At 39.6% G+C, this 25407-nt stretch overlaps 2 protein-coding genes and 1 long non-coding RNA gene across 3 annotated transcripts in view; 2 read left to right on the forward strand and 1 right to left on the reverse strand.

Moving 5' to 3' along the window:
• col17a1a (collagen, type XVII, alpha 1a) overlaps positions 1-8677 on the reverse strand; it is an 18543-nt gene extending 9866 nt beyond the window's left edge. Inside the window, exons 1-17 of the mRNA XM_007560635.2 lie at positions 8509-8677; positions 6464-6540; positions 6191-6232; positions 4843-5331; positions 4722-4763; positions 4590-4643; positions 3873-3920; positions 3596-3745; positions 3417-3512; positions 2099-2170; positions 1940-2014; positions 1791-1835; positions 1502-1663; positions 1288-1368; positions 1157-1201; positions 926-1048; positions 89-376 (exon numbers count right to left, since the gene is read on the reverse strand). Coding sequence (XP_007560697.2) covers positions 89-376; positions 926-1048; positions 1157-1201; positions 1288-1368; positions 1502-1663; positions 1791-1835; positions 1940-2014; positions 2099-2170; positions 3417-3512; positions 3596-3745; positions 3873-3920; positions 4590-4643; positions 4722-4763; positions 4843-5331; positions 6191-6232; positions 6464-6533 — 1882 coding nt within the window. The 5' untranslated portion in view covers positions 6534-6540; positions 8509-8677. The remainder of the gene's footprint in view (positions 1-88; positions 377-925; positions 1049-1156; positions 1202-1287; positions 1369-1501; positions 1664-1790; positions 1836-1939; positions 2015-2098; positions 2171-3416; positions 3513-3595; positions 3746-3872; positions 3921-4589; positions 4644-4721; positions 4764-4842; positions 5332-6190; positions 6233-6463; positions 6541-8508) is intronic.
• Positions 8678-12513: 3836 nt separating this feature from the next.
• LOC103143894 (uncharacterized) lies at positions 12514-13814 on the forward strand. The gene is made up of 2 exons (XR_476851.2): positions 12514-12756; positions 13164-13814. It is a non-coding gene; the product is annotated as an uncharacterized LOC103143894 (long non-coding RNA).
• Positions 13815-14116: 302 nt separating this feature from the next.
• Positions 14117-24026, forward strand: dtd1 (D-aminoacyl-tRNA deacylase 1). Its single transcript, XM_007560608.2, has 6 exons — positions 14117-14268; positions 15607-15697; positions 15800-16035; positions 17613-17710; positions 21376-21540; positions 23164-24026. Exons 1-5 carry the CDS (start codon positions 14226-14228, stop codon positions 21529-21531), a joined length of 624 nt encoding a protein of 207 aa, XP_007560670.1. The 5' UTR covers positions 14117-14225; the 3' UTR covers positions 21532-21540; positions 23164-24026.
• Positions 24027-25407: the final 1381 nt, after the last annotated feature.

Here is a 25407-nt window from a genome sequence, read left to right on the forward strand (position 1 = left end):
GTGTGTGTGTGTGTGTGTGTGTGTGTGTGTGTGTGTGTGTGTGTGTGTGTGTGTGTGTGTGTTAAATCCTGGGGCTTTGTTTCCACACCTCTCATAGCATTTGATTGTAGTTCGGTCCTGAGCAGCTGCTGAACGGTCCTCTGCAGGGCGGTGTTGTCCTGTCCTGGTCCGGTTCCTGTGCCTCCTCCAGGCCCGAGGTTGATTGAATTATCGGAGCGGGTGAGGGTGGAACCAGAAGAGGTTCTTTCAATGTATGCTGAGTCAGGCGGGTCGATGATGTTGATGCCGGAGGAAGACCTCAGGCGGCTGGTTGATGCACTGCCAGGGGCGGTTTCCAGAGCATCAACACGGTTCTTCAGACGTCTCACCTCCTCGCCTGGGAACAAACATTTAGAAATTGCACCAAAGATGATGACCTGGTGCTTATAGATAGAATTTATTTGTTTTCCAGATAATTGCTTTATCAAATAGATTCCTATGACTGCTGCCTGCTGAAGGTAAGACAAAAATATATTGTCATTCATCAATTCTTCTATCTCTTATCCAAGATGGTTCATAGGCCCAAAAGGTTAACAAAAGATCCAATAATCTCTCCAGGGAATCTTAGGTTTGCTCCTATTTAGCTGAACTCTCACTTAAATGTCTGTAGATTTTTTTTCTCCAGTCAGAATGAGACTGATTAAGTTTGACTCAATATGATTTCAGGATCCCCAGCTCAAACTTTGAATAACCAACCCGATCCTTTATCCAGGCGTTATGACAGAAGACCAGCTGATCAGGCCTTCACCAAAGGAACTGCCTCTTGGTAAATCACCGTGAGGTTCTGCAAGGTACTGACACAGTCAGGTCTGGGACTGGGTCCTGGGTGATCAGCTCACTTTTCAAAAAAGAATCTTTTATTTTCCTCTGGATTTTTGTCTCTTACCCAAAGTGATGAGTCCGAAGAGGAGCCCCAGGAGGAGCAGCAGGGTGCAGACGAGGGCCAGCAGCCACTTCCACCAGCTGCAGCAGGAGCAGAACCCAAAACCCAACTCGTCTTTACGGATCTCTGAGAAACAAACAGCCAGGTGTGAGTTTAGCAGCTAGCTGCTGATGCTAACCAGTACATCAGAACAGCATAATGTCCATGTTTTCATAATAACTCAATAAATGGTACCTGCATAGGTTGCTTTGTCTTTTGTGGTAGATTTCAAGGTTGAAGCTACAGTAATAATATTTAAAACAAACATCAATTTATGACTTCACAAAACAATTAAGGATGACAACTCTAACACTCAAAAGTTTTACATTTGGCATCAGTTCCTTCATCCACTGCGCTGGACAAAAGTTTCTGTTTCTCCCTCTTCAGCGAGTCCTCAGAGTAAGTGCCTACAAGACCAGATGTTCCCAATGATCACATCTGTAATTAGACTCCTTCAGACAAATGTGTAAATAAATCTAAATAAGCATTTGCAGAATTTGAATTTGATTGTTTCTGTCAGAGGTATAGTGTAGTTAAAACCTGAGTAAGTGGCAGGCCCAGTGGACACAAACTGCTTCCCGGTGTCTTTGGCCATGACCAGCCGCTCCGTCTCCTTCTTGATGGGAGCGTTCTCCTTCTCTATCAGCACAAAGTTGAAGTCTTTCCCTGAGGCCTCATAACTGGTGGGACTGCTGGGTCTCACTATGAGACACAAGGCAACTTCATTTATAACCTTGCATTTTGGTAGTAGTCAATGGTCAAGTGATGACAGAAATTTCAAATTTCTAAAAAGAATGATAAAGTCTGGGAACATTTTCTGCCTCCTCACCTGTGGGTGCAGTTAGTCCAGACACATTTTTCTGGACGCCATAAACTGCAACCAGACCAAAACATGTTACATAACATTACAGTATGAGCAGAGTTTTATAGTTGAGCAGATCATCATGAAATGTGAAAATGCTGGGATCAGTGGTTTACCTATCTGTGAGCCGGCACCAGCGGGTGAGAGGACCGTTGGACTGGTCAGGTTATTCTGCACACCGTATGCTGGCACTGCAACAGAGAACCCAACATGCAGTGAAAATGTGAAGGTAATGACAGCAGAAAACCTTTTACAAAGGAGTGGCCGAGGCTAACCGGAGCCGCTGACAGCTTGTCCAGCGTTCACAGAGGGAGAGCCGAGAGTCAGGTTGTTCTGGACTCCGGCACCTGGCAGAACACAACAGACCGGTTTGTCCATCTGTCACAGGTGGCAGCCTGGACAATCAAACCTTCAAATATTTCTAAGTTAAACCACCAGCAGCTAAAATTATTATTTTTTTGATCAGCAGCTCAGACGGAAGCGTTTCTGTAATTTCACTGTGAATCATGTTATTTAAATGACATCAATTGTTTTGTATGAATGAGTAAATTTCTGACAGAAAACAAATTTTCATGAGTTTGCTATAACTTTTAAATTTGTTTGGTTTTCTTTATGAACATTGAAAGTTTTATTTGTTAAAAAGCAAACTCACTGACTCCTGTTTTGTAAGATGCAAAATTGTCGAGTTTTGCTAAATGACCATTGTCAAAATCTTGCAAGAAAACTTTTGATTGTTAGGAAAGATTATCTGGATCATATTTGATCACTTTTACAATTTTCTTTCTTTATCATTTTTAGTCACTATTACAAAATAAATCTTATCTTGCATCTCTTAGTGATCACATCTTTTATATGTACTGGAGTTACAGGGTACTTCCTGGAAACTTTCAAGGTAGCTTTCTGGTACAAACGGTGCCATTCCTGGAACTTAGAAAGTGTTTTCCTGGGACTCACATGTCACTAAAAGGGCGATTCCACCAATTTATATAATTTTTGTGTAAGTTCCAGGAAAGGTTTTATTTGTTAAAAAGACAGTTGTAAGTAGTCTGTTTGATTTGATTTGACTTCAATGAACGTAGTGTAATAAAAGGATAAACAAAGTTATATGCAAACAAAATAAATTTAAAACAAAAGCAAAGAAGACAAAAATAGAACAATAGAAAAATACAGTTACATGTTCTGTAAATTTTAAGTTTTGGTATCCACATAATGTAAAAATACCACCAAAACACAAACAAATCCTCCTGTAAAAATCAGGAAAATAATTGGAAAATTCCCACAAAGTGGCACAGAAGGATATGGAACGTCACATGCAATTATCCTGAAAATTTCATAAAAACACCTTATAAGTTCTAGAAAGTTCAGAAAACACTCAGAAGTTCCTGTAAAGTTCCTGTTAAAGGTTTTTCCACATTTGGGGAAAAACCTTTAACTTCCAAGAATTTATTCCTAAGTAGGAACTAAGGAATAAACTCTGGAGGTCTGGAGGGTTTATAATGTGTGTTTTAAATGGGAAAGTTAACATTTTGCATCCTGTTTGGTTTCTTTAATACACAGTTAAAATGAACATATCTGTGAGTTTCTGTGACTGACCTGACGGGTAAAGGTGGGAGGTAGCGGTGTAGTTGTTGGGGTTGGTGCTGTAATATCTACTGCTCACGTCTCCTGACCAAACGCTGCCGTACTGATCTACAACAGAACACAAAAACACAGTGAATGGATGAAACGCTTTTCTGAAGCTCAGCACAGATGAATGTTCCTCTGCAGCTGACCGATGGGACCTGAGGAGCCCTCAGATGTGGCCTTGGCTTCCACACTGGCCTTCTTGGGGATGGGCAGTGTGTTGTTGGGGGACTGGGTGGGGCTGGTGCTGGTGGAGCGGTTTCCCCTCAGCAGGCGCTTCACATCATCCAGCTCCGTCCCTGAGAGAAACAAAACACCAGGAACTGTGTCATGACTGGGTTTTAAATCTGATCGAAAGGACCAAAAAGGTGAAGAGCTTCAGGTTGGATGTTTAGAGGTGAGAAGACAAATCAGTGAAGGACTCACATCTGGCTGGAGGTGAAGCACTTTGAAGCCTGGCTCTGATCTCACTCTCTAAAAACAAAGAAAAGTAATTATTTCTCTATTACTGTTGGGTAAATTGTATTATTATCAACTATTTGTTATATCTTTACTATGTTCTTAGATTATGTAGTCTTACTTATTCTAGTTTAATCATATGTTCTGTGACTTGTTTCTATATTGTTAACCAATCGTTTCCTTCCTCAGAGGAGGCCTTTCTGAAGAAGAGCAGTGACAGCAGCTCTTCTCAGAACGGCCTGCTTTGACCTCTTAGATAGCTATAAAACCATCGCCGTGAAGATTCACAACTTGTCCTGCTTGATCCTGGGTCAGGAACTGGATAAGCTAGTGCTAGATTGATTGTGTTGTTAGTTAGTGATAATCTTGGCGCTGTGACTGTGTGATGAAGTGTCTTTCCCCCTCCCTTTAGAGTTACAGCGCTCTCTGTGATTAGGGATCCTAAAGACAATAAAAAGAGAGGGGCAGGCAAATGTGCTTTCAGAGCGATAGGAGATTTGTAACTGAAAGCACATCTCTGCCTGTTCTCCTCGCGAGTATTAAGAATCTAACTTTCTCTTGTCTTTCCTGTGTTATGTGCTGTGTTTAATAGGTGTCAACTCTGACAATTACCTAAGGCTGATTATTTAAAATTAATTGCAAAACTGTGGGAATAAAGCCTTAGTTTAAAGGTCATTAGTGCACCTCTGCTTTGAGTTCTCCCCCTAGTGGCTGAAGTTGAAGTTGCAGTTGAACTCCCTGCAAAATCAAACCAAGATCAGCATCATGAAGCATTATAAACTGAGATCAGTTATACCTGACAGGAAATTCACATACCATACTCCTTCCTGGTGTACTCCAGGGAAGAATCGGAGCTTTCTGAAGCACAAGAAGGATCAAATGAAAACTCGCCCTGCATTGAAACTGCAAACAGTAGAAGACGTGACCTGAGACGAACCGTCAAAGACGTCTGACAGAGCAGCTGCCATGGTGGTCACACTCTTCCTCTCCTTTGGAGGAAGTGAGTACGTAATGCCAGAGGATGACGAGCCCTTCTTCCCTTCTCTGGACCCTCCTGATGTGTAGCTGCTTTTGGTCACCGTGGAAACGGTCACAGCACCAAGACCCCCTTCTTTTTTAGTTTCTCTGCTTCCACTTCCAAAACTGTAGGACATGCTAGAGGACCCTCCTCCTGCTCCTCCTGCTCCTCCTGCTCCTCCGGCCTCTTTAGACCGCTCTCCTCTCCCTGAGGCCACAGTGGCCCCTGAGGTCCCTGAGGTCCCTGACCTCTGACCTGAGGACTGGGCAGAGGAAGTTCCTACGGTGGTGACGCGTACGTTTCCGGCTCCAGAACTGCTAGATTTGATCAGAACTGAGCTGCTCGTACCCTCCGATCCTCCTGCTGCAGCTTTTCCACCTGAGCCACCGGAGCTGAAAGAAAAATCACCTGAAAGCAAAAAAGGAGAGAAATCAGAAAATACCAGATTTCTTTCCCTGTTTTTATCAAAGTAAAATTCCTGGAGGGAACATTGGATGGAAAACATGAGATTCCTGAAACCCATTTTAATTTGCAAGACTGAACTGGCAAAGTTCATATATCATCTGTAAAGTGAGCAATAATGTTTGAGTTTTTTATTTGGAAACCTTCCCAAACCGCATGTCTTAACAGGTTTTATTACTGTAAACCTGCAGATCCTCCACTCTGATAACAGAACCATTTATTACATGCACTTATTTCTGCTGCTGGCTAATTATTTTTTTCTTATTCAATTAAAAATGAAAAAACTAGATTATGTTTAGTTTTTACTGGAATGAATGATGAGAAGTCTGATTAGCACTGACATATATTTATCGTTGTTTTTCTGGTTTTACATGTTTGGTTTTACAACTTAAAACTTAAATCCATTTCTTTTTATCTTCCAATTACTTACTTTTAATATCTTAATACAACAATACAACATGCTCTGAACATCATGAATATGTAAGTAAGTAAGTAGAAGAATACTAGTGTGTTTTTCATTTTCCGTTGTCTCTTCATTTGGGAATAACATCCAAATATTTTCGAGTTTCATGACGGAAAGACACTGAACTCAGTGTAACGGTGTTACTATCATTAACACAACATAATAATAATGTATTTCATGCACAAAACCTAAGAGGAACATGGTTCCAATATATTTAGCTTGATACAGTTTAGGATATAATGACACAAAGAACTAAAAACAAAACTGTCACTACAATACTGACATGTTCCCAATGTGCAGCAGCCATGTTGGATTTTCAGGTGCGAAAACAGCAAAACTTACTCTGTGATGTAACTCCACAGGTTGTCACTGATTTTTTGACCACTGTAGAAAAAAACCCCAACAGTGAGTATTTAAATCCAACATCTGTTTTAATATTAGTTTCTGACATAACCAGATTGTATCAAACCTGCAAAAATACAAATTTATGAAACTTATTTAATTTCTCCCTCTTTTAAATGACATCCTTAAAATACCATTAAATAACCTTATATGTGATCAACCTCAGTATAATTTACGTGATGAGTTATGAGGTTGTGTCATAATTTCACTCACCACCTGAGCTGCTGCTGGCTGCAGCTCCTCCACCTGAGCTCACCACTTTCTCTGCGGTCACCTTGTCCATCCAGCAGCTGGAAATAAATCACACTTTACTTTGCAAAGCAGAGTTCAGAGTACAAAAATGGAAAATGTTCATAATGCTGAGCTCAGGTGTTATTACCACCTGAGGCGATTCATACTTTTCTGAGGCCATGTAACTTTTTTTTTCATCAAGGCGTCATGATTGATTTAAAGCTTTAACCTGAAGACTTTCAGACAGGTGGGGCTGATTAATGTGACTCTGCTGAACAAAGGAATCTGCCCAGAGAGAGCAGGTGTGAGGTTTCAGCCATGTCTAAAGGAAAGTATCAGGTATTTACTCTGGTTATACATGACAATTAAAAATATATCTTCAGGCAGGTGTTCATTTCAGGTGTTTTTATAATTAAACTTATATTTTCTCTCATCCTGTTACTTTCCACCAATCAGGGTTTGCTGCCTGTTAGAGCCGATGACTGAAGTCAAAATATGATTCCTCAAAATCATCCTTACATTTCTATTAATCAGTTAGTCAGGGAAACAAGGAGCACCAACAGATTTTAAACGGCTTTAATTTAATATTAAGTGGTGTTTAAAAAACAAAAAAGAAATCATGGCATAAATATTTTTAACCAACATAATTTTTGTTACTTAGTTTAATTTCTGCTGAGGGTCTCAGGATCCCCCAGCAGGGCCAAAAACTCCAACTTTTTTTGTTACCGTTTTCTGAGACAATTGTTATTGTGCAACAAAAAAAAATCACATACAAATAATTTAATTATATTAAATGTATGTCATTTCATATAATTTTTCTGACTTTTTGCAACCACATAAACACCAACTAATAACTAACTAACTAATAAATAATTAGACTATTTAAAGTAAAGCGTGTATTTGGAGCTCATTTTTATGTTCTTGTACTTTATTTAATTATTAATTTGTATATTTTAAAGTATTTTTTTTTACAGCATCTATAAATAATTAAATGTTTGTATTGCATTTCTGACATTAATTGCTTTTAATGGAAAATTATGACAGAGTTGCTTTCAAAGACAAAATCTTATTTAACTCAGATTTTTAGTGTTTTAACAATGCAGCTGATTTTAAAGTTAAATTTAAAGTTCTGTCCTGATTTTAGTATGAACACCATCTGAATCCCATTTTTCCTTAGTTGTCCTAAAAATGTTCAGTGTTGACATTTTTCTACTTAAATTTTGAAGAATAAAATATTTATTTATTTTTTAGATTATTTTTAAAACCTGAACTAAACTTTAATAGTTTTTTTTATAGATTTGGTTTATTAAAGAATAAGTTTATTAAAGTTTATGATGAGATCTTTTGACATCCTGAAGGTAATTTTTGCCTGAGATGTTATTAGTGAACATTTTTTTAAACCTATAAGTTTCATTCTGTTTTCCTTAAAAATATAACAAAGTAAAAATATTTAAATATAAACATGTTTGTACGCCACCACTGATTCATTTCTCCAAGCAGGTTCAGATTCTGTATAGAAACACAGAAACTACGACTTGTCACATTTAACTTTACATTACAAAATACAACTTGTTCAGTTTTATAAAACTGATCATAAATACAATAATGATCCCTTTAATTCAGTTTCTGTTTGTTTCTGCAACATTCAACTTTATGTCATTTATTTTTGGTTTTTAACTTTGTGCTAAAATCAGTGATTGTTTTTACTGTTTTATAAAGTCATTTATAAAACAGTAAATGACTTTACTGTTTTATAACAGTAAAGTTTCTTATATTATTATAATAACATTAACTTCCTGCTTAAGTTTCCTATAAAACCTCACATTCACTTTAACTTGTGCTTGGTTGTAATTTAAACTTTCTATCCATCTTTCCTGATTTTTATTTATATATTTTTTGCTAATGAATAATCTGTTAAAAGCAGAACTCACTCAGGTGAAAACACGCCTCACTGATCCGATGCTTTCAGGGATTTTACGTAACAAAATCACCTGTTATTACATTAAAAAACCTGTGTTTGCGTTTACCTGTTAGATCATTTCTGCAGCGTTTTCCCGTCCGGCTCCTCTTCGCTGACCAGATCAGGGAATGAAGACGGGATGTCCAGGTTCTCCGTGGAAACGACTTGCAGCTCCTGGGACCCACATGCACCTTCAGAGTTTTTGTATTAACTTTCTGTGACTCACAGCTTCAGTCGACAAGTTTCAACAGAGGCTGGAGGCTGGGGGGTCGGTGCTGCAGCCTGTGGCAGGCTGAGCAGGAAAATAATGGCCCCAGGCTGAAATAAAGAGCAGAAGTTGATGAAAGTGATCAGACAATGAGCTTGTACTGCTTTTAAATGGCTTCTATTTGTTTGAGGTTAAGAGCTTGTTTGAGGTTTTGAAGATGAAATGGAGTCTTCCTTTTAAAAGTCTTTAAGGACAGAATCAGAGCCGCAGTTTGGGAGAAAGGGGAGAAAAAAGTTTGTATGTTTTTGGCTTTGGAGAAGCAGTGAGGCGAGCTGAGCTCAGTTTTTTTCACAGCACTGTTCAGGTTTGCTTTTGTTCTTCTCGGTGAAGCTAGCAAAAACATTTCTATACAATACATTCCAATTTCTCAATAATAAATACAAAAAATTATTTTACATTCAAAAGCAACAGAATAGTTTGATTTAGATTGAAAAGATTCAGTTTGGCATCAGAGAAGTTGCCTTGTAGATGAGTTGTGTCACATTCGGTCTTCAGGTTTGGCGTTGGAACCAGTGGATACTTGAAGGTGTAACAGACATTGTGTCATTTGCACACGGAGTTGTAAAGAGTGTGCTCATCCATCCATTGTCTGTGTCCACTTATTGCAGGGTTTTATTAGGAATGGTGATCATCTCCAGCGGTCAAACGAATCCGTTTTCTCCTCAGTTCTTCAGGAAAACGTCGCTTCAGTCTCTCCTTGTTCAGGCTCGTTGTGGTGGACCTCTGTGGAGGGATGTTGGCCAGTCTGCTTTGCTGAAGTGGTTTTATTCAGGAAGGCTGGATTTTAAACATGAATGAACTGCTTAAGTCCAGACTTTGACTAGGACACTCCCTGCGGGGCTCCTCTCTAGCATCTTTGAGGATCTGTAAAGGCTCCCGACCCACAGTGTCCTGTGTGGTGTTGTTGGTGGAGTGATACTGGAATCCTCAGTTTTAACGCAGTAAAACATCCACCTGCATTAAACGCAACACTGTGCATTACCTCAGACACATGCAAACGCTGGGCAAACGAGCTCAAGCAATCCAAATGACTGAAGGTCACACAGAAACAGGCTCCTGATAAAACAAAGTGGCCTGTCTGCTCTGATGCTAGAGGGAGTTTTGATTTAATGAATCAATCACACAACAAGGATTCCACCTTCAGATTGACCTGTTTTAAGCAAACCTGGGACATGAAGACATACAGCTCCTGGTACAGCTGTAATATCAAGACAGAACATGAAGAAAAACCAAACAGAAAAACAAACAGAATTTCAATCTTTTATCTCTTCAGTCCACAGGAGATTTTCCCTGAAAGGTTTGGGGTCACGGCTGTGGTGCAGGGTAAAGCAAGCGACCTTCAGATGAGTCTCTGATAGAAAATCTGTCAGATTTCACAGAGATGGAGCAATAATTCATGAAACAATCCTGATCCAGTTTCAGCCAACAGTGTAACTCATTGCTTTGTTTCTTCTGCTAAAGCTAATGACCAAAAACTTTCATTTAGTTTAAGAAATAGAAAACTGCACAAACTTTGATTAGAACAAATTTAACAAGCTTTGTAAATCTCATCTAAACGTTTTAACCATCCAATGAACCAGAACCAGGGAGGAGTTCAAAATTAAAGCTTAACATCAAGAGAAGCTTTGAGTTTATTACATTACTTTAACTCTTGCTAATGTCACTGATGCTGTTTGTTCCCAGTTAAAAACAATAAAAAATAAAATAAACCATAAACAATAGGATCAATATCCAGGCCTTATCCCAGTCTGATACTCTGGATCTGTTGCTCCAACTTGTCTGAAATCTGAATACATTTTTCTGTGACAGGATGTTTCAACACAGTTTGTTAATTTAGGACAAATCAAATGATCCTGGCTGTATTGAACTCAGGCGGAGTTTTATCCATCCACCATGAAGCTGTCACTCTCCTTCGCCTCCATAATAATGTTTTCCATCCCAGACCCATCTGAGAATTATTAATTCGAAGGAATCGTGACTGAGTGCCATTTGAACTCTTACCCAGCAGCTAAATATTATCTGTCAGGTATAATTTGTCCTGGCAAGTTTGGATTCAGACCCACATTCTTGAGAGATTGGTGGATGAAAAATTAGAGAAAAATCCTGACGTTCAATCAGAACTGATGGAAATTTGAACTTCTGAGTTAAAAGATGAAATGTTTTCATCATTTATGACCAAAATGTTCACCTGCTGGATGAGTCAGGTGGCTCCTGAAACATGTTTTATTAGGTTTTCTCTGGGAGGCAGAGTTTGAGTCAAAATCAGGCAATGAATCCTCCTCCTGTTGCTCCAGGAGCCCCCGAATTTAAAGATGTTTCAGAACCAAATGTAACCAGGAACTTTCACAGTTTACAGTCCTGCTGGTTCAAGAGGGCCCATTAGTGAGCCCATATGGGTCCCATAACACAGTGCAAGTCAGACTTTTATGTGCATATTATACTGGCTGAGGGCTTCTAATTATTTAGATCAATTTTTACTTTTCAGGGTGAAATGATCATAAAACAAAGCAAAACTAAAAAGTTGAAAACATAATTTGTTCAGATCTAAATTTGTAGTGACTTTTCTATAATCCATACAGGATTATTTTTACATATATGCTCTCCAGGAGTGTTGCTGAAAAAACTGACTCAGGCATTTGTATATTTGTATTACTGCTTTGTATTTAAAATAATATGCCTTTTTATCTGTTTTACCTTGCTGGTGAGATTGTTCCCAGCGGCTCGGCTCGTTTGGAGGGATCTGAGATGTGGTGGAACAGCCCAGTCTCCAGATCTCTGCAGACAGAATTGGGCCAGGCTCTGATTTTATGTGGTGGTATCAGTGATTTTAGTAAAGCTAATTTTAACTTCCGTTCTGTTTTTGTTTTTCTTAGAAACCACAAATGGGACAAAAGTATTATTAGACGTGTTTGCAGGGAGAACGGGATAAAATATCATCTCAGCGATGAAATAGGCATGATTTCCATTGGAGTTTGCTACGGATAAGAAGAATTTTGAAACCATTGAAAGAACTCATGTCTTGGACTCGTTTAAAAAACTCTCCCTGTTTTTTCTAATGGACTCAAGACAGAAACAAAACAGAAGTCTGACAGTTAGAGTTTCAGCAATAGTCGGTGTTGGTCTAACATGTGGGTGGAGAGTTTCAGAGAAGCCACAAGGCAAATCAGGTGACAGCTCTGACCTTCAGCCCTCGCATCGTAGGCAGAAGGAAGATAAATCAGAGAGACGAGTCGGTTCTGACTGACCTGAAGGAACGCAGCAGCAAAGGAGTCGAGGCTCTTCTTCAGATTTTGATATTGCTGAACACCGGACATTTATTCTAAGCTACATTATTAATATTAATGTACTTTTTTATTATTATATCAGGACTATTATTGTCGTTGTTGCTTTTACATTAAACTACTTTTTGATCTGCATTTGTATTTGAAATGGAACTCAAGCATATCATATTTTTTCACAAGGTATTATTCCTTATTTTGTGTGTAAAAGATTCAAAACCAATGGTATAAAACGTGTTTAACTATTCTGTATTATAAAAGATATAATAATTTGTGTTCCAGAATATTTATTTCTGCCACTTCTGCTAGTTTTAACAAGTTTTAATTAGTGGATACCAATTGAACAATTATTAAGTACAACATCTTATTTTAATTAGTCTCAAAGTTTTGTTCATTTTATTTTATTTTAAAGTCAATTTTTTTAAAAAAAGAAGAAGCTGTATTTCTCACTAAAAAGTAACGCCAAATATTAAAGCAACGTAAAGTTTACTGTAATAGGCTTTATGAACCAGCAGGTGGCGGTAATGCAACTCCAAACCAACCACTAAAATAGAGAAAGAGGTGTCATGGCGGCTTCCTGAACGTTTAACCTGAAGATTCACAGACAGTTAAACATTTAAAAGCCTCCGGTTTTTTAGTCTCGAAATGACTATCAAAGACCCGATTAAGTGGAATTACAGAGTGTCCGCAGTTTACGCTCTGGGGGTCTGGACAATATTAGGATCCTACGCTTTTTTAAAATATACAGGTCGTTTGGACGATCCAGTAGGTGAGTAAACCGAGCGGAAAATCACCAAGGAGACAGAATCCCGATTAGACGAGATGTTACTTATCATCTGTGACGATTTTTCATTTTAGTAAAGTCAAACTAATTTGCCTTATTGGATAACTTTTCTTAACTGTTCCCTTTAGCGTTCTGATGGATAATTAGCTTTAAAAGACGGCACTGAGAACTTCAGTGAGAATTCATCTGATTTTAAGATATTGTCGGTTTACAGTGATTCTATGATAGCTATCTGTTCAAATATTGGTCAGTAACACCAATGAATACTAAACAAGTAATTCGTCTGTAGTTATCTGTTTATTTGTTGCATTTAAAGAAAGGGTAACAACTGCCAGTGACTTCCAAGAGATGGTTTTCTACTGTCTCATTGACTATTTCTCCCCACATCTCAGTGAACCAAAAATTCGAAGAGCCAGAAAATCCCAACAAGCATGTCTACGAAACTGCTCACTCCAAAACCATCATCGTTTATAAGGAAGATTTCGTCCCCTACAGCAGGAGGATCTACAATTTCATCAAATCGTTGAGTGGAGGATCAGGAGCTGGAGATGGCGACAAGTAGCTGCTGGACATGTTTTAAAAGACAGACTTGCTGTTTGCATATTTGAAGAGGCTGTCTTTCATTATTTTGCCAAAAAAGAATGTCCAAAAACATCAGGACTAATCATCTCTGCAAAGCAATGATCAAGTTGTCACAGAGTATTTTATTAAAGCTCTAGATATTTAGAAATTTTTGCAAATTAATTGTTTCATCTAATTGGTTTTACAACAAAAAGTGTTTTGCAACCAGTTTAATTCATTTAGGCTCCAATTTCCAGCAGATTATGACCCACATTTGGAAAAATCATGAAAAGGGGAAATGGGCAGCATTCTATATTTCTTATATGTTTATTGTTTGGGGAAAAAAACTAATATCTTCTTGTGAATTAAAAATAAGGATACTTGAATTTATTCCATCAAGAGTTTTTGAAATGTAATAAATGACTGCATTTCTTGAAAAATAACAAATAAATAAGTTATAATTGGTATGAATTTCCCATTCATTTTGGGTTCTTAGTTGTTTATCTAAATTGTTTTTTTGTTTTTTTACCTCATGCGTCAGTGAATGCTTATTCTCAGCATTCACTGATTTTAAATAATTTATTCAAATCTAAAAAGCACGATGATGATGATAAAGATGCTGATGGTGACAACAAATATAACAATGAAGATGATCAAGACAAGAAAAAAATGTAAATAATACATTGTATATATATATATATATATATATATATATATATATATATATATATATATATATATATTTTTTTTTTTTTTTTTTTTAAAGATCCGTTAATGGCTTCTGCAGGCGTTATTATGTTTCCAACTTTCACCGCTAGATGTCGACAAACTACCGCTGACAGCAGGAGTTGACCGGAAGCTTTGACAGCGTGCTGTCCAGCAGAAGCACAACAATGAGAGCGATTATCCAGAGGGTGACCAAAGCGAGTGTGACAGGTGAGCTATGAATGAGCCGAGCTGACGGAGTTGGAATCTGTAACTGAAATACACGAAGACAATCAGCAGACAGCCGGTAGTAGCTGTCATGACCAGCTAGCCGAGTTAGCCCCGTTAGCATTAGCATCCCAGTTGAAATGAGTGGGGCGGCGTCAGACCGCGGCTAACTGGGGGAAACTAAAATAGTTGACTTTTAGCTGAAGGGAAACAAGTTAGTGCAACTGAGAAATTGTGAATATGACGTTTTATACAGACGCAATTAATCCTGTTGGATGTAGGCAGCCTTGTTTTAGAGTAATGGTTACAGAGTTCAGTTTCACTTTATTCACTCAAACTCCTGTTTACAACCGCTGCTCAGATTCAGATTGACATGGACTCAATTCAGCCAATAAAATGTTTATTTTAGGTCTGTTGAAGAGTCACAGAGGTTAAGACTGCTAGAAAAAAATAAAAGGGCACAATAAGAAAACTCAGAGCTGTAGTATTTAAAAATATATTTTAGAAATTACTCTTAATAATTCTAAATATCATTACAAATACACTGAAATAATAATTATTAAATGACATTACAATTAAAATGGCATTTTTATAATAATATTGATAATAGTAGTTACTGTTTTTATTTTAATAACTGATATTTTATTTTTATTTTTGTAACTTAATTGATTAATAGAATTTGCAAGAATTTGCAAGAAGAACATAACAGCCTCTGAGGGCTGCCACTATTCTTTTATTCTGATAATAATCTATAGAATACTTCATTAGTTTGTGTTATTTATTTATGAAATTAGGGCATTGCTTATTAATTTGTCATCAGGAAGCATCAATGTAAATATGCAGGAGTTAAGCACAAGAGCTAGTTTCCATTCATTGTCCAAAGGCAGGTAAGAACAGGAAGCATTTGACAAAGAACAGAGAATAACACAAACATCACAAAAAATTTAGATGTTTTTTTCTTTCTTTCTTTTTTACACTAAAGGGAAAATTATTTATTGGATACCAGTAACTAAATTGTAAATTTGCAGTTATTCTTCACCCTGGAAGAATAACTAAGTATAGACAACAAATGGAGGGATGAATCCTTTCAAATGAAATGATAAAATATTTGTTCACAATCTCTGTTATATTTTTCTTCTTTTTCTAACAATGATAAATTCTTAATGCTGTCCATTACTCACACTGCTGCTGAAAATAAACCCAAAAATCTCCTGGCAGGCGAACGTTCAGCAGAACTTCGCCGTGCAGGTGAACCAGAGCTCTGAACTGTGTGAGCACAAAGAGTTCTTGAATTCCTGGGTGTGGTAGAAAGGCCGTGTGTCTGTTTTCATTGTCCTGCAGTGGGAGAGGAGCAGGTCAGCTCCATTGGACAGGGAATCTGTGTCTTGCTCGGGATTTCTGCAGACGACACGCAGAGAGATGCTGAGTACATGTAAGTCTAAATCAATCCTACAAACATGTCCATAGATACAGATGAAATAAACTTTGAGTCAATCTGTTTCTTCACCTCCTCATGAGCACTGTGTGTTTTCAGGGTCAGAAAGATCCTGAACCTGCGTCTGTTTGAGGATGAGAGCGGCCGGGCGTGGGCTAAGAGTGTCATGGACAGGGAGTTGGAGGTGTTGTGTGTGAGCCAGTTCACCCTGCAGTGCATCCTGAAGGGCAACAAGCCGGACTTCCACGCCGCCATGCCGGCAGAGCTCGCCCAGCCCTTCTACAGCAGCATCCTGGAGAGCATGAGGAGCGCCTACAGGCCAGAGCTCATCAAAGGTGGGCGGGATCTCAACGGGCGATGAGGCTTTAAACCATCACTTCTGAGTGAACTGAGAGGAAAAGCTGCAGAATGGATCTGAATCTGCTAAATCTTTAACACATGATCATCGTTCAATTAAACGATTAGCTCTGTGATGGTCCACTGTAGTCAGAAAGACTGGACTCAGTTGGTACTGAGGACTCCAAAGTCTTACAGCAGCTGTCAGAACTGCCAGGAAGATTCCCTCTCTGAGGCCATTGCTGATGTGTTGAGACTAATAATGCACCGGTCCACTTTGTTCACTTCTGGTACTGATTTAAATATCTGAGGTTCAGTATTGGCCATATTTAGTCAATACGGCCAATACTGTACTGACTTGAAACATTTTTTTTTAAACACAGACATAAATTCACATTTATGAAAACTGATGCACTGTTATGTGATAACTGTGCACCAGTGCAGCACATTTTAACACACAGATAGCTTCACAAGCTGGTTAAACATGCAAAAACAACACAACTTTAATTTGTTCCATCAGTGCAATTAGGAGTAAAATACATAATAAATAAACTAAAACTGACAAAAACGGCGCCACTTCATCAGATATGTAAAAATAAATGACAAACCTTTCAAATGGTTCAGGAAGTGCAATAAGGAATTGTAAAATAATGCAAAATAAATAATAAAGCTTGACGTCACTCGGAGCACAAAGCATAGAACTAGGCTGAATAGATCCACCCTTACAGGACACATTGTCACTCACACCCAATCTAGAATTTTTTTTCTAATATCGGGTCTGATACAGATATTGATAACGGATCAGTTCATCTCTAGCTGAGATAGAACTTTATTCTTCAGTGCTGCAGACTGACCAAACCTCAGCTTCTGCTCAGGATGATCCATTAATCAATGTATTGATCAGAAGAACATTTCTATACTGACTGAGGTTTTATGGAAATAATGTTGGAAAAAGACCTGATTCCTAAAGCCCTAAATAGGCATAAAGGTTTCTTTATGGAAACCTTCAGGTATGAAATCACTGAAATGAAATGGACATTTGAGAACATTCATGTCATAATGTGACAACATGGCGGTTTTCAAAGTCGGGTTTATTGTCGCCGATTGGAGCCGCGTCTCCTCCAGCGTCTCGTTTCCTCACAGTTAAAATGAAAGTGTGCATTTTTCCTCCGTTGCGTGGTTTGGAGCGGCGTTGGCGGCAGGGGGATGCCAACGCCGTGTCATTGTGGCGGTCAGGCGGCTGGAAGCGGCGGTGGCAGTGAACTGGGCCAGCCCACTGGGGAGCAGGTGAGGAGGACACCTCGTCCCAGCAAAGGGAGGCGTGAGGCTTCCTAATTAGCCCCCCTCCCCACCGCCTCCGGAGAGGGAAACGTGATGATGCATCAGTTTTCTCCCACAGCTTCATTGTGCAGATGGTGTCATCAATCTAAAGAAACCAGCGAGAAGAAAGGAGAGCAGTTCGAGTGAAACTTACTGTCCTTGTCCGCCTCTTTTCATCTTTCCTCTGTTAGCTGCAGCCGAACTCGGCTAGCACATGAAAAACACGTGATTTATCGTCCTCCATTTTGTTTTCCAGACGGGAAGTTTGGGGCGTCCATGCAAGTCAACATCCAGAACGACGGTCCGGTTACCGTGGAGCTGACGTCACCGGCTGCTCCCACAGACTCCAAACAGGTACCCAGTCATCTTCATCACCCAGCCATCTTCATCAGTGGAGCTCAGATTAAGAGCAGTGACGCTCATAAGGCAGATTTTATTTTTTATTTCTTCAGATTTGTTTAAAATCTGCTAAACTTTCTAGTTAAAGCAGATCAATCAATCAATCCAATCAGGAGAGCAACTGTCCCGTCCTTGCTCTGCCTGTGCTCCCATAGAGGGCGCTCTACCCTATTCCGAGTCGACCAGTGTTGGGCAGAGGACCCAAATATTGTCACGTAAGAGCAGCACTACTTCAGCATATTTCTACTCAGGTAAAAGTAAAAAGTAGCCATTCAAAAAATTACTAAATTAAAAGTAAAAAAAAGTGTTTGGTAAAAAGTTTACTCAGGTTCTGAGTAACTGATCAAAACTTCAATCATCTAATGTTTAAAGTGTGTGTGCTGCAGCAGAGGCGGTGTGTTTATGCTGCAGCCGTGGCGGTGAGGCGGTGTGTTTATGCTGCAGCCGTGGCGGTGAGGCGGTGTCTTTATGCTGCAGACAGTGACGTGGGAGGGGCTGCAGATGATTGACGGCGCTGAGCCACACATGCAGTCTGCAGGGAGCTTTCTGCAGGACTCCTCCTCTTGGGAGCCCGTCGCTTTTTAAAACATGAACGCTTCATAAAACAAGGATTCATCAGGATTCCTCCTCTGAGCATCAGAAACAGTTAATATCAGTTCAGACATTCATGCTGGGAGGCAGCGCCGCTTTACAGCAGTTCTTCTGACATTAGATTTATGTGTGACTTGATTTGTGTTTTACATCTTAGGACTGACAATAAATGGCTAATTATTGAAGACCTAATGTATCTGTTGCACACAGGATGAATTTTAGAGGCTTGTCGAAGGTCTAAGATGTGGCGTTGGCAAGAAATGATGGATTTAAGCCATTTATTTTCCAGATTAAGAGTATTTGTGCTTTAAAAAGCTTTAGATTCAGGTGCAAACTCTTCAAGAGTTATTGGAATCTTTAGAAACTCTTTTAGTTACATCACATTTGGATCTCCAATATTTTTTACTTAATTTAATTAAAAAATATTTATCCCAAAGGGAAGTTAAATGTTGTAACTTGTGTTGTCCAAGTGTGTGGATGGCGATGCTTTGAGCAGGAAGGCTCTCCAATAGCAGTCAGTCACGCAACAAATCTGAAGAGGCCCCTGACTGAAGAACTGTTGCTGTATGAAAGTCTCATTACTTTTATAACATGCGAACTGTTAGTTATCCAGTTGGCAGAGACAATATTCCACAGTAAATGTCTTGTTGTTAGCAAGTACTGCTAATCCTTCTCATTTGCTTTTGTCACTCCTCTTTAAATCTCTGATTATTATAACTTGTAATTTTTTTGCCATCTAAAAATATTTCTCATTTTGTTCATGAACTTTGTAGCTGAATTAATTCAGTTGAAATGTATTTAATCAAGTTCAGCACATTAAATCATGTAACATGAGAAACAGCAACCATTGTTTTGTAAGGTGTTTGAGCCACAGGCTAATTTGCAAATCCAGTTCTTGGTTGGACCTTTAATGACAGACAGTGAAATTTAAACACACACACACACACGCACACACACACACACACACAGTATTTTGTTGTACTAACCTTCAACAAAGTATGTTTGTTGTAGATTATAACATGATGTAAAGATGTAATGCATGTTAAATCAACATGTATTATGTTGATTATACCACATAGTTTTACTGTATCAGACAGTAAAACGTGGCTGCAGCAGGATCCTGTCGCTGTGTCCAGAATGAAGGCCTCCAGCTTCTCCTGCCAACTGAAAGAGAAAGATTCAGAGGTTTGTCCTCCTGCTGCTCAGCTTCGCTCCGGCTTCGTCGGCTCGCCGGGACTCGGCCGTTTCCCCGAAAGGACGGATATTCAGGCAATCGGCTGAATTTTAATCTTGTCTGTTGGGATGTTTAGCAGCGGAGGCAGCGGGGCCAAACATGGGGATAAACGGGGCCGGCCATCAGGCTGAGCTTGGCTCAGTTTAGTGGGGGGGGTTGCAGCGACAGCCAGCAGACACTGCTCCTTTCTTTCCATAAATCGGGGATTGAGTCCCGGGCGGGGTCAGGCTGACGGTAAACAATGAAGGCGGTGAAACCCACCCTGCTGGACGCTGCAGCGGCGGATCATCTCTCTGGGATTATGTAACGTTTGATCGTGTTAGTGGAGGCTTTTATCTGCTCAGGATCCAGAGTTTAGGGCCTGTAACTTTTCAGAACAAACAACAAATATGTTCACCTCCATGATCTAATCAGACGTTACATCATCAGAACCGCTTCCATATAAGTTTTCATGCTGTTTAAATAATGTAATTTGTTACGCAACGCTTTGGATTTTGTGAGATGACATTAAGTCCCAGAGAGCCATGAAAGTTTTAGCAGCCGAGAGCGCGCATGTCGGCCGACGACTTCATCAGCTCTCTGCCTCCCTGCTTCCTGAATTGCTGATGAAGACGATGAGAGGCTGTAAATGGTGGAGCGCGAACGGTCGTGTTCGGACCAGTGCAGACCCACTTTCTGTTTAATTACACTGATTCTGCCGAGTCAGCAGGAAGCTCAGATCAATGACGGGATTTATGTATTTATTTCATTTCTCTTGTCAACAAACGGCAGTTAGAGAGAAATTAGAGATTCAAGAAGGCTGGCCAGCCGTCTGCAGGCTTCCCCATCAGCAGTACCGCTAAATGAAAGGTTAGACAGAAAATAACTGGAATTTATCCTAAATATGTCCAAGTTATATTAATCCAAGGGAAGGCAAGCTTGTATAAAAATGTGTATAGCACATTCTTTGTACAAGACAATTCAAAGTGCTTTACAGAGAAATGTAAAGAGATTTAGAACAGGCATTAAAAACACAAACATAAATTAAACAAGATAAAACACTGAACACATGGAAAAAATCAAAAATCAATAGTTTTATTTTGTCCCGTCTTTCTCAGTCCAACCAAATAAAACCTGTTTAAACCTTTTTGGAGAAAAAAAAGATAATTTTTGATAAAAATATTCAGGAATGAGTTGTCATGTTGGCACTTGTGGCATTTATTATAAACAGTAATAAGACAACAAAGGTCTCCAGGTCAACCTAATGACCAATCGGTGATCTCACAACATTTTGGAAGTCGGGTCCAATTTATTGGTCCACCTGCTGTTTATGTAAAATTAGACGACTGAAGTGCAAACTGGGCCACAGCCTCCGGTAGAACAGACCGACGTGTAGATCAGTAAACAGCAGCTGAATCAGAAACTTCCCAGCTGGAGATGATATGATGGCTGCAGTCTGGATCAAACCTGAAGCAGAATATAATTTTATTGTAATCTGGGTCTTTTTTTCCAGTATCCCGCTGTTTGTTTTGAACTACATGTATCAGGTTGTTTTATCTCTTAGCAAAGCGCCTCCGGAGCAGGAAGTGTTTTTTTCTGTTGGGTTGGGAATCGTCTCCATGTTGGACGGCGCGTCGGAAACCTGGCATCAACTCTTCCCTGATGTTTTCTTCCCTTTCAGAGAAAACAGTTTCAATACTTCAGAAGGAAAAAGAGCCACTTTTAAACTATTCAAAGGTTTATTCTGCGCAGGTAAACTACGTTCACGGTAAAATGTGAAATTATAAACCGGCTTTTTCTGTTTGCGTTTCTTCAGCTTTCCAAGTTGGAGAAGCAGCAGCTCAGGAAGGAGAAGACGCGCTCTAAAGGCTCGTCCGAGTCGGGACGGGAGAAGAGCTCGCTGCGGTCCAGGCCGGACCCCAGCGCCAGCAGCGGGGCGGAGGGCGACGTGTCTTCAGACCGGGAGCCTTGATGCTGCAGGGTGAGCCGGCGGGGTCACGGGGTCAAAGAAACACAGATTCTTCATCAGTCCGTCCATCCTCTTCATCTCCAGGCTCTAGTTCAGACCCTGATAGCCGTAGTGAACATCTGTTTTTTAGCATTTAACAAGCAACATAAAACTCTGGAAAACTCTGGACTAATTAAAAAGTGTAGGACTGTCAGCAAACTGCACTCCAGCCGTCACAAGCCGCTGGTTTCCACATTTCCTTCTCCTGTTTGGGTCTGCTGTTTTACTGCTGTTGACATTTCAGTGGGACCTAGCAACAGGCAGCGAGACGGAGCTGTTTGTTTGTTTGTTTGTGGTTCACACTGAACGCCGAGCCAAGGTGACGTTCCGCTCCATCCAGTTCGCAAACAGGATTTGTTTTCCGCGGAGAGCCGGGGTGGTTGGGATGGAAGCAGTTGCTCAGCTTTCAGGCCGCTCTGCTCTTTAATCTGCACCAACATGTTGGGTAAATATCAGCTCCGACATGTGGAGGCTTCGGCTCCTGATGGCAGGAGGAAGTTACCCGATAGGCGGATTATTTGGGTTCTGATCTGAGAGTTTGCTGTGGAAGAAGGGAACATGGCTGGAAGAGAAAGAAGGGGGAAGCTGGTCTTCCTGAGGTTTGCTTTGCATGACTTAAACATGAGCAATGTGTTTTTTTCCTCTGAATGAGTTCGCTTTTATCTTCTCCCCACTGACTTCCTGTTTTGGAACATCCAATCCTCATCTTGCTTTAGTCAGAACCAAACACATTTACTGCTGTAGCTGTTAAAATGACAGATTGATTAAATTCAAATGTAAAGTTAAAACAAAGCTTCTTCTGGCCTCGTCCTCCTGTCTTCATCCCTGACTTCTCCTTTTCCTTCTCATCTTAAATCACAATCAGGGACAAAAACCTGATGATGAGTCATTAGATTTACACATCAGGATAACTCAATGTTGAAGATAAAACTTTTATGGACATTTGTTAAACAATTGATAGAAACTTAATGTTGCACATAACAGCTTTTCAGGTCACCTGAATCCATCCAAACACTGGGCGCTCAGCATCAAACCTCCTGAGAAAATCTGTTTACCAGAAATTCATCACATTTTCTGTGCTTCATTTTGAAGCTGCAAAGAGCTGGACACCTGGATAAACAATATACAGCAATGCAGATAATGTAAAAGGACAATTCTGTCATAAGCTCTAAACTGTAAGTCCGTCCTGTTATAATCCTCTAAAATTGCTTAAGAAAACTGCTGAATGTGTTAGTTTCTTGTTTCTGCTTTTTCATATTAATAAAGGAAAACATAAAATATGCAGTTTGATGATGATGTCAGAACTCCTGGTGTTCAGGGAGCTCGTTCAGTAAACCACTTAAAAACATTGGATTTGTTAAGTATTAAGGATATTCATCGTCACCTCGCTCGTTTTTGGCAGCAGAAGCTTTGATATTAACTAACTCATGTTTTGTATAAAATATGTTTCTGTCACCCTGAACTATTTTAAAAGTGGAAAAGCGACTTCTCTGTGTTGTTGCTGTTAAATGTTGTAAACGCTGCGTTTGCCCCCAGGTCCTTAAATCCCAGTGAAGCCCCTGTCGCTGACCAGTGTTTTCTTCTTTTCTGATTCAGATGCAAACCAAACTGTGGACACTCAGGAAGAACGCTTCGACCCGTTTACGGACTGACCGACAGCAGACAGAACGGACCGAATGAAACCCAGCAGCTCATTAAATCCTTCGTCCCGTTGTTTTTCCATTTGTCCTCCTCCAGCCGTCTCTGTTGGACTCTCTGCTCCCGCTCCGTTCGTGTTGCTGGGCTGCAGATCTTCTCCAGTGCTGCCAGACGGAGCACACCAGTACCTCCACCTCCTCTAAGCGCCTGTTTACCGCCGTGAGCAGATTGTTTGTTCTGAGCTTGAACTAGAATGTCTCTGTAACCAACAGAGACACAAACAGACGCTTTAAATAACAGCCCCATTATCCTGATGTCCCGCTTTCCTTTCTGCATGCTTGGACACGTCTTGGTATTTTTGAGCTACTAATTGAGCTCACAAGCATCCAGCAGGTGCATCACTGTCGTCACTTCTAATTAACTGGAACATGGAGGCGAAATCTCACAGAAATAAAACCTAATATTCCTCTTAGCAACAGAAAGGTGTTCAGATTATGGTTTAGAATTGTGATTAATGTGAAAAAGTGTCAGGGAAGCTGCAGTGAGGCAAACATTTTGCTGCAACTGTTATTTTGTTTCTGTAAAGAAGGCAGAGAGAAAACTTTAACTTGGTTTGACAAACTAGGAGGAAGGAAAAGATTCAGATGGAAATGACTTCTGCCTGATTTAAACTTAAATCCATCCTTCTCTTTGCTGGGGTTTCTTTTTGGCGTTTGGGAAAATTAAGGATGAAATTTAGGATTCCCACCTTGGTGCTGCCCTGCTGTGTCTGACGGGTCTGAATGTACATTTTGTTACTGTATAAATTTCAAAAGCATTCATGTTTGTGTGGTTGTCGTCATTTCCATTGTGCGTTGGCAGTTCTTTGCAACTTTTCCACATTTTTATCATCCAACAACCATAAACTTATCTGGAATTATTGGGATTTTATGACAAACCAGAGCAAAGTACTATGAAGCCCAGAGAAAATCAGGCTTTTCCACATTAGTTTGTGTTTTCAAATATTTGGAAATGGTAAACCATAATCAGGCCACTTTACTCTGATCCTTCTAAATAAAATCTGGTGGCGCTTTAAGAAGTCACCTAATGGGTAAGCATGGTCCAGCTGTGTTTAGTTTAATCACACTTTAAACCCAGATGTTTTGTTTCTGGCCTCAGAGGTTCCTTAGAGAACAACCAGCATCATGAAGACCAACGAACCCAGCAGACAGGACGGACCGACGGACCCCCACCACTCTGACAGGTATAATCTTACTGTCTCCAAATGAATTTGAAACATGTCAAACATCATATTACTGACAAAACGGCACAAGTTTGATCATTCAGCATCAACTGACTGCAATGTAAAGTGATGCAAAAGAAATGCAGAATGTGCCAAATGTTTTATTTTCGATTAATTGAGAATATTTGATAGAGTAATCGATTACTAAAGTAGTCACCAGCTGCAGCCCTAATCTAAGCACAACAGTTTACCTCTGTTGTAAAAGTCACAGGCTGGACCGGAGTCCTTCCTACCAGCCACTTTATTACCCAGCATGCTTTTAGAGACAGATAATCATACCACGCAATAATACAAAACTTTAAAACGGATTCAATAAAACTTTTTTAAGTCATGAACTCAGATGAGACGTTAAAAACTCAGTTTCCAGCCCATTTTGGACCTTTTTGTTGAACCCAAATTGTGACTTAAAGGAGAAAATGTTATGAAGAACAATCTCCAAATATTTATAATTATCCAACCGTTCAGTGGAAGCTGTTTACTGCTGCTGTTGATTTCCTGAAGTCGGTGATCCTTTCCTTAGTTTGATATTCAAAAATGGCTCATCAGACCCAAAAACAAAGTCATCCACATCAACCCAAAACTAACAGTGACTTTAAAGGGCCAGGATTATGTGTTTTAAAGTCACATATGGCCATTTATAACTTAACCAAGTGACTATGTCAATTTCAGTTGTTATAAAAATGCTATATCTGTCAAATATGACTCAAAATAAATGTTACCTCCTCTTTTAATCCCTCTGAATTGGGCTTCTGTCTCTTTAAAAACTATTGCGTCAAAGAATATTCACATGTTGAAATGGCCTAGTCAAAGCCCAAACATAAATCGGATGAATAATCTGTGGAAATACTTGAAAACGGACATTGACAGATGCTCAACCACCAACCTGACTGAGAATCAGTTCAAAAATTCACATTTCAAAA

This window comes from Poecilia formosa, unplaced genomic scaffold (genome assembly GCF_000485575.1).
Source record: "Poecilia formosa unplaced genomic scaffold, Poecilia_formosa-5.1.2 Scaffold117, whole genome shotgun sequence".
Lineage (NCBI taxonomy): Eukaryota > Metazoa > Chordata > Actinopteri > Cyprinodontiformes > Poeciliidae > Poecilia > Poecilia formosa.

Coding starts and splice junctions, on each gene's coding strand:
- dtd1 (XM_007560608.2), top strand. CDS start 14,226: ATGAGAGCGATTATCCAGAGGGTGACCAAAGCGAGTGTGACAG. Junction 16,036..17,612: donor CAGGCCAGAGCTCATCAAAG/GTGGGCGGGATC, acceptor TTTGTTTTCCAG/ACGGGAAGTTTGGGGCGTCC. Junction 17,711..21,375: donor CTCCCACAGACTCCAAACAG/GTACCCAGTCAT, acceptor GCGTTTCTTCAG/CTTTCCAAGTTGGAGAAGCA.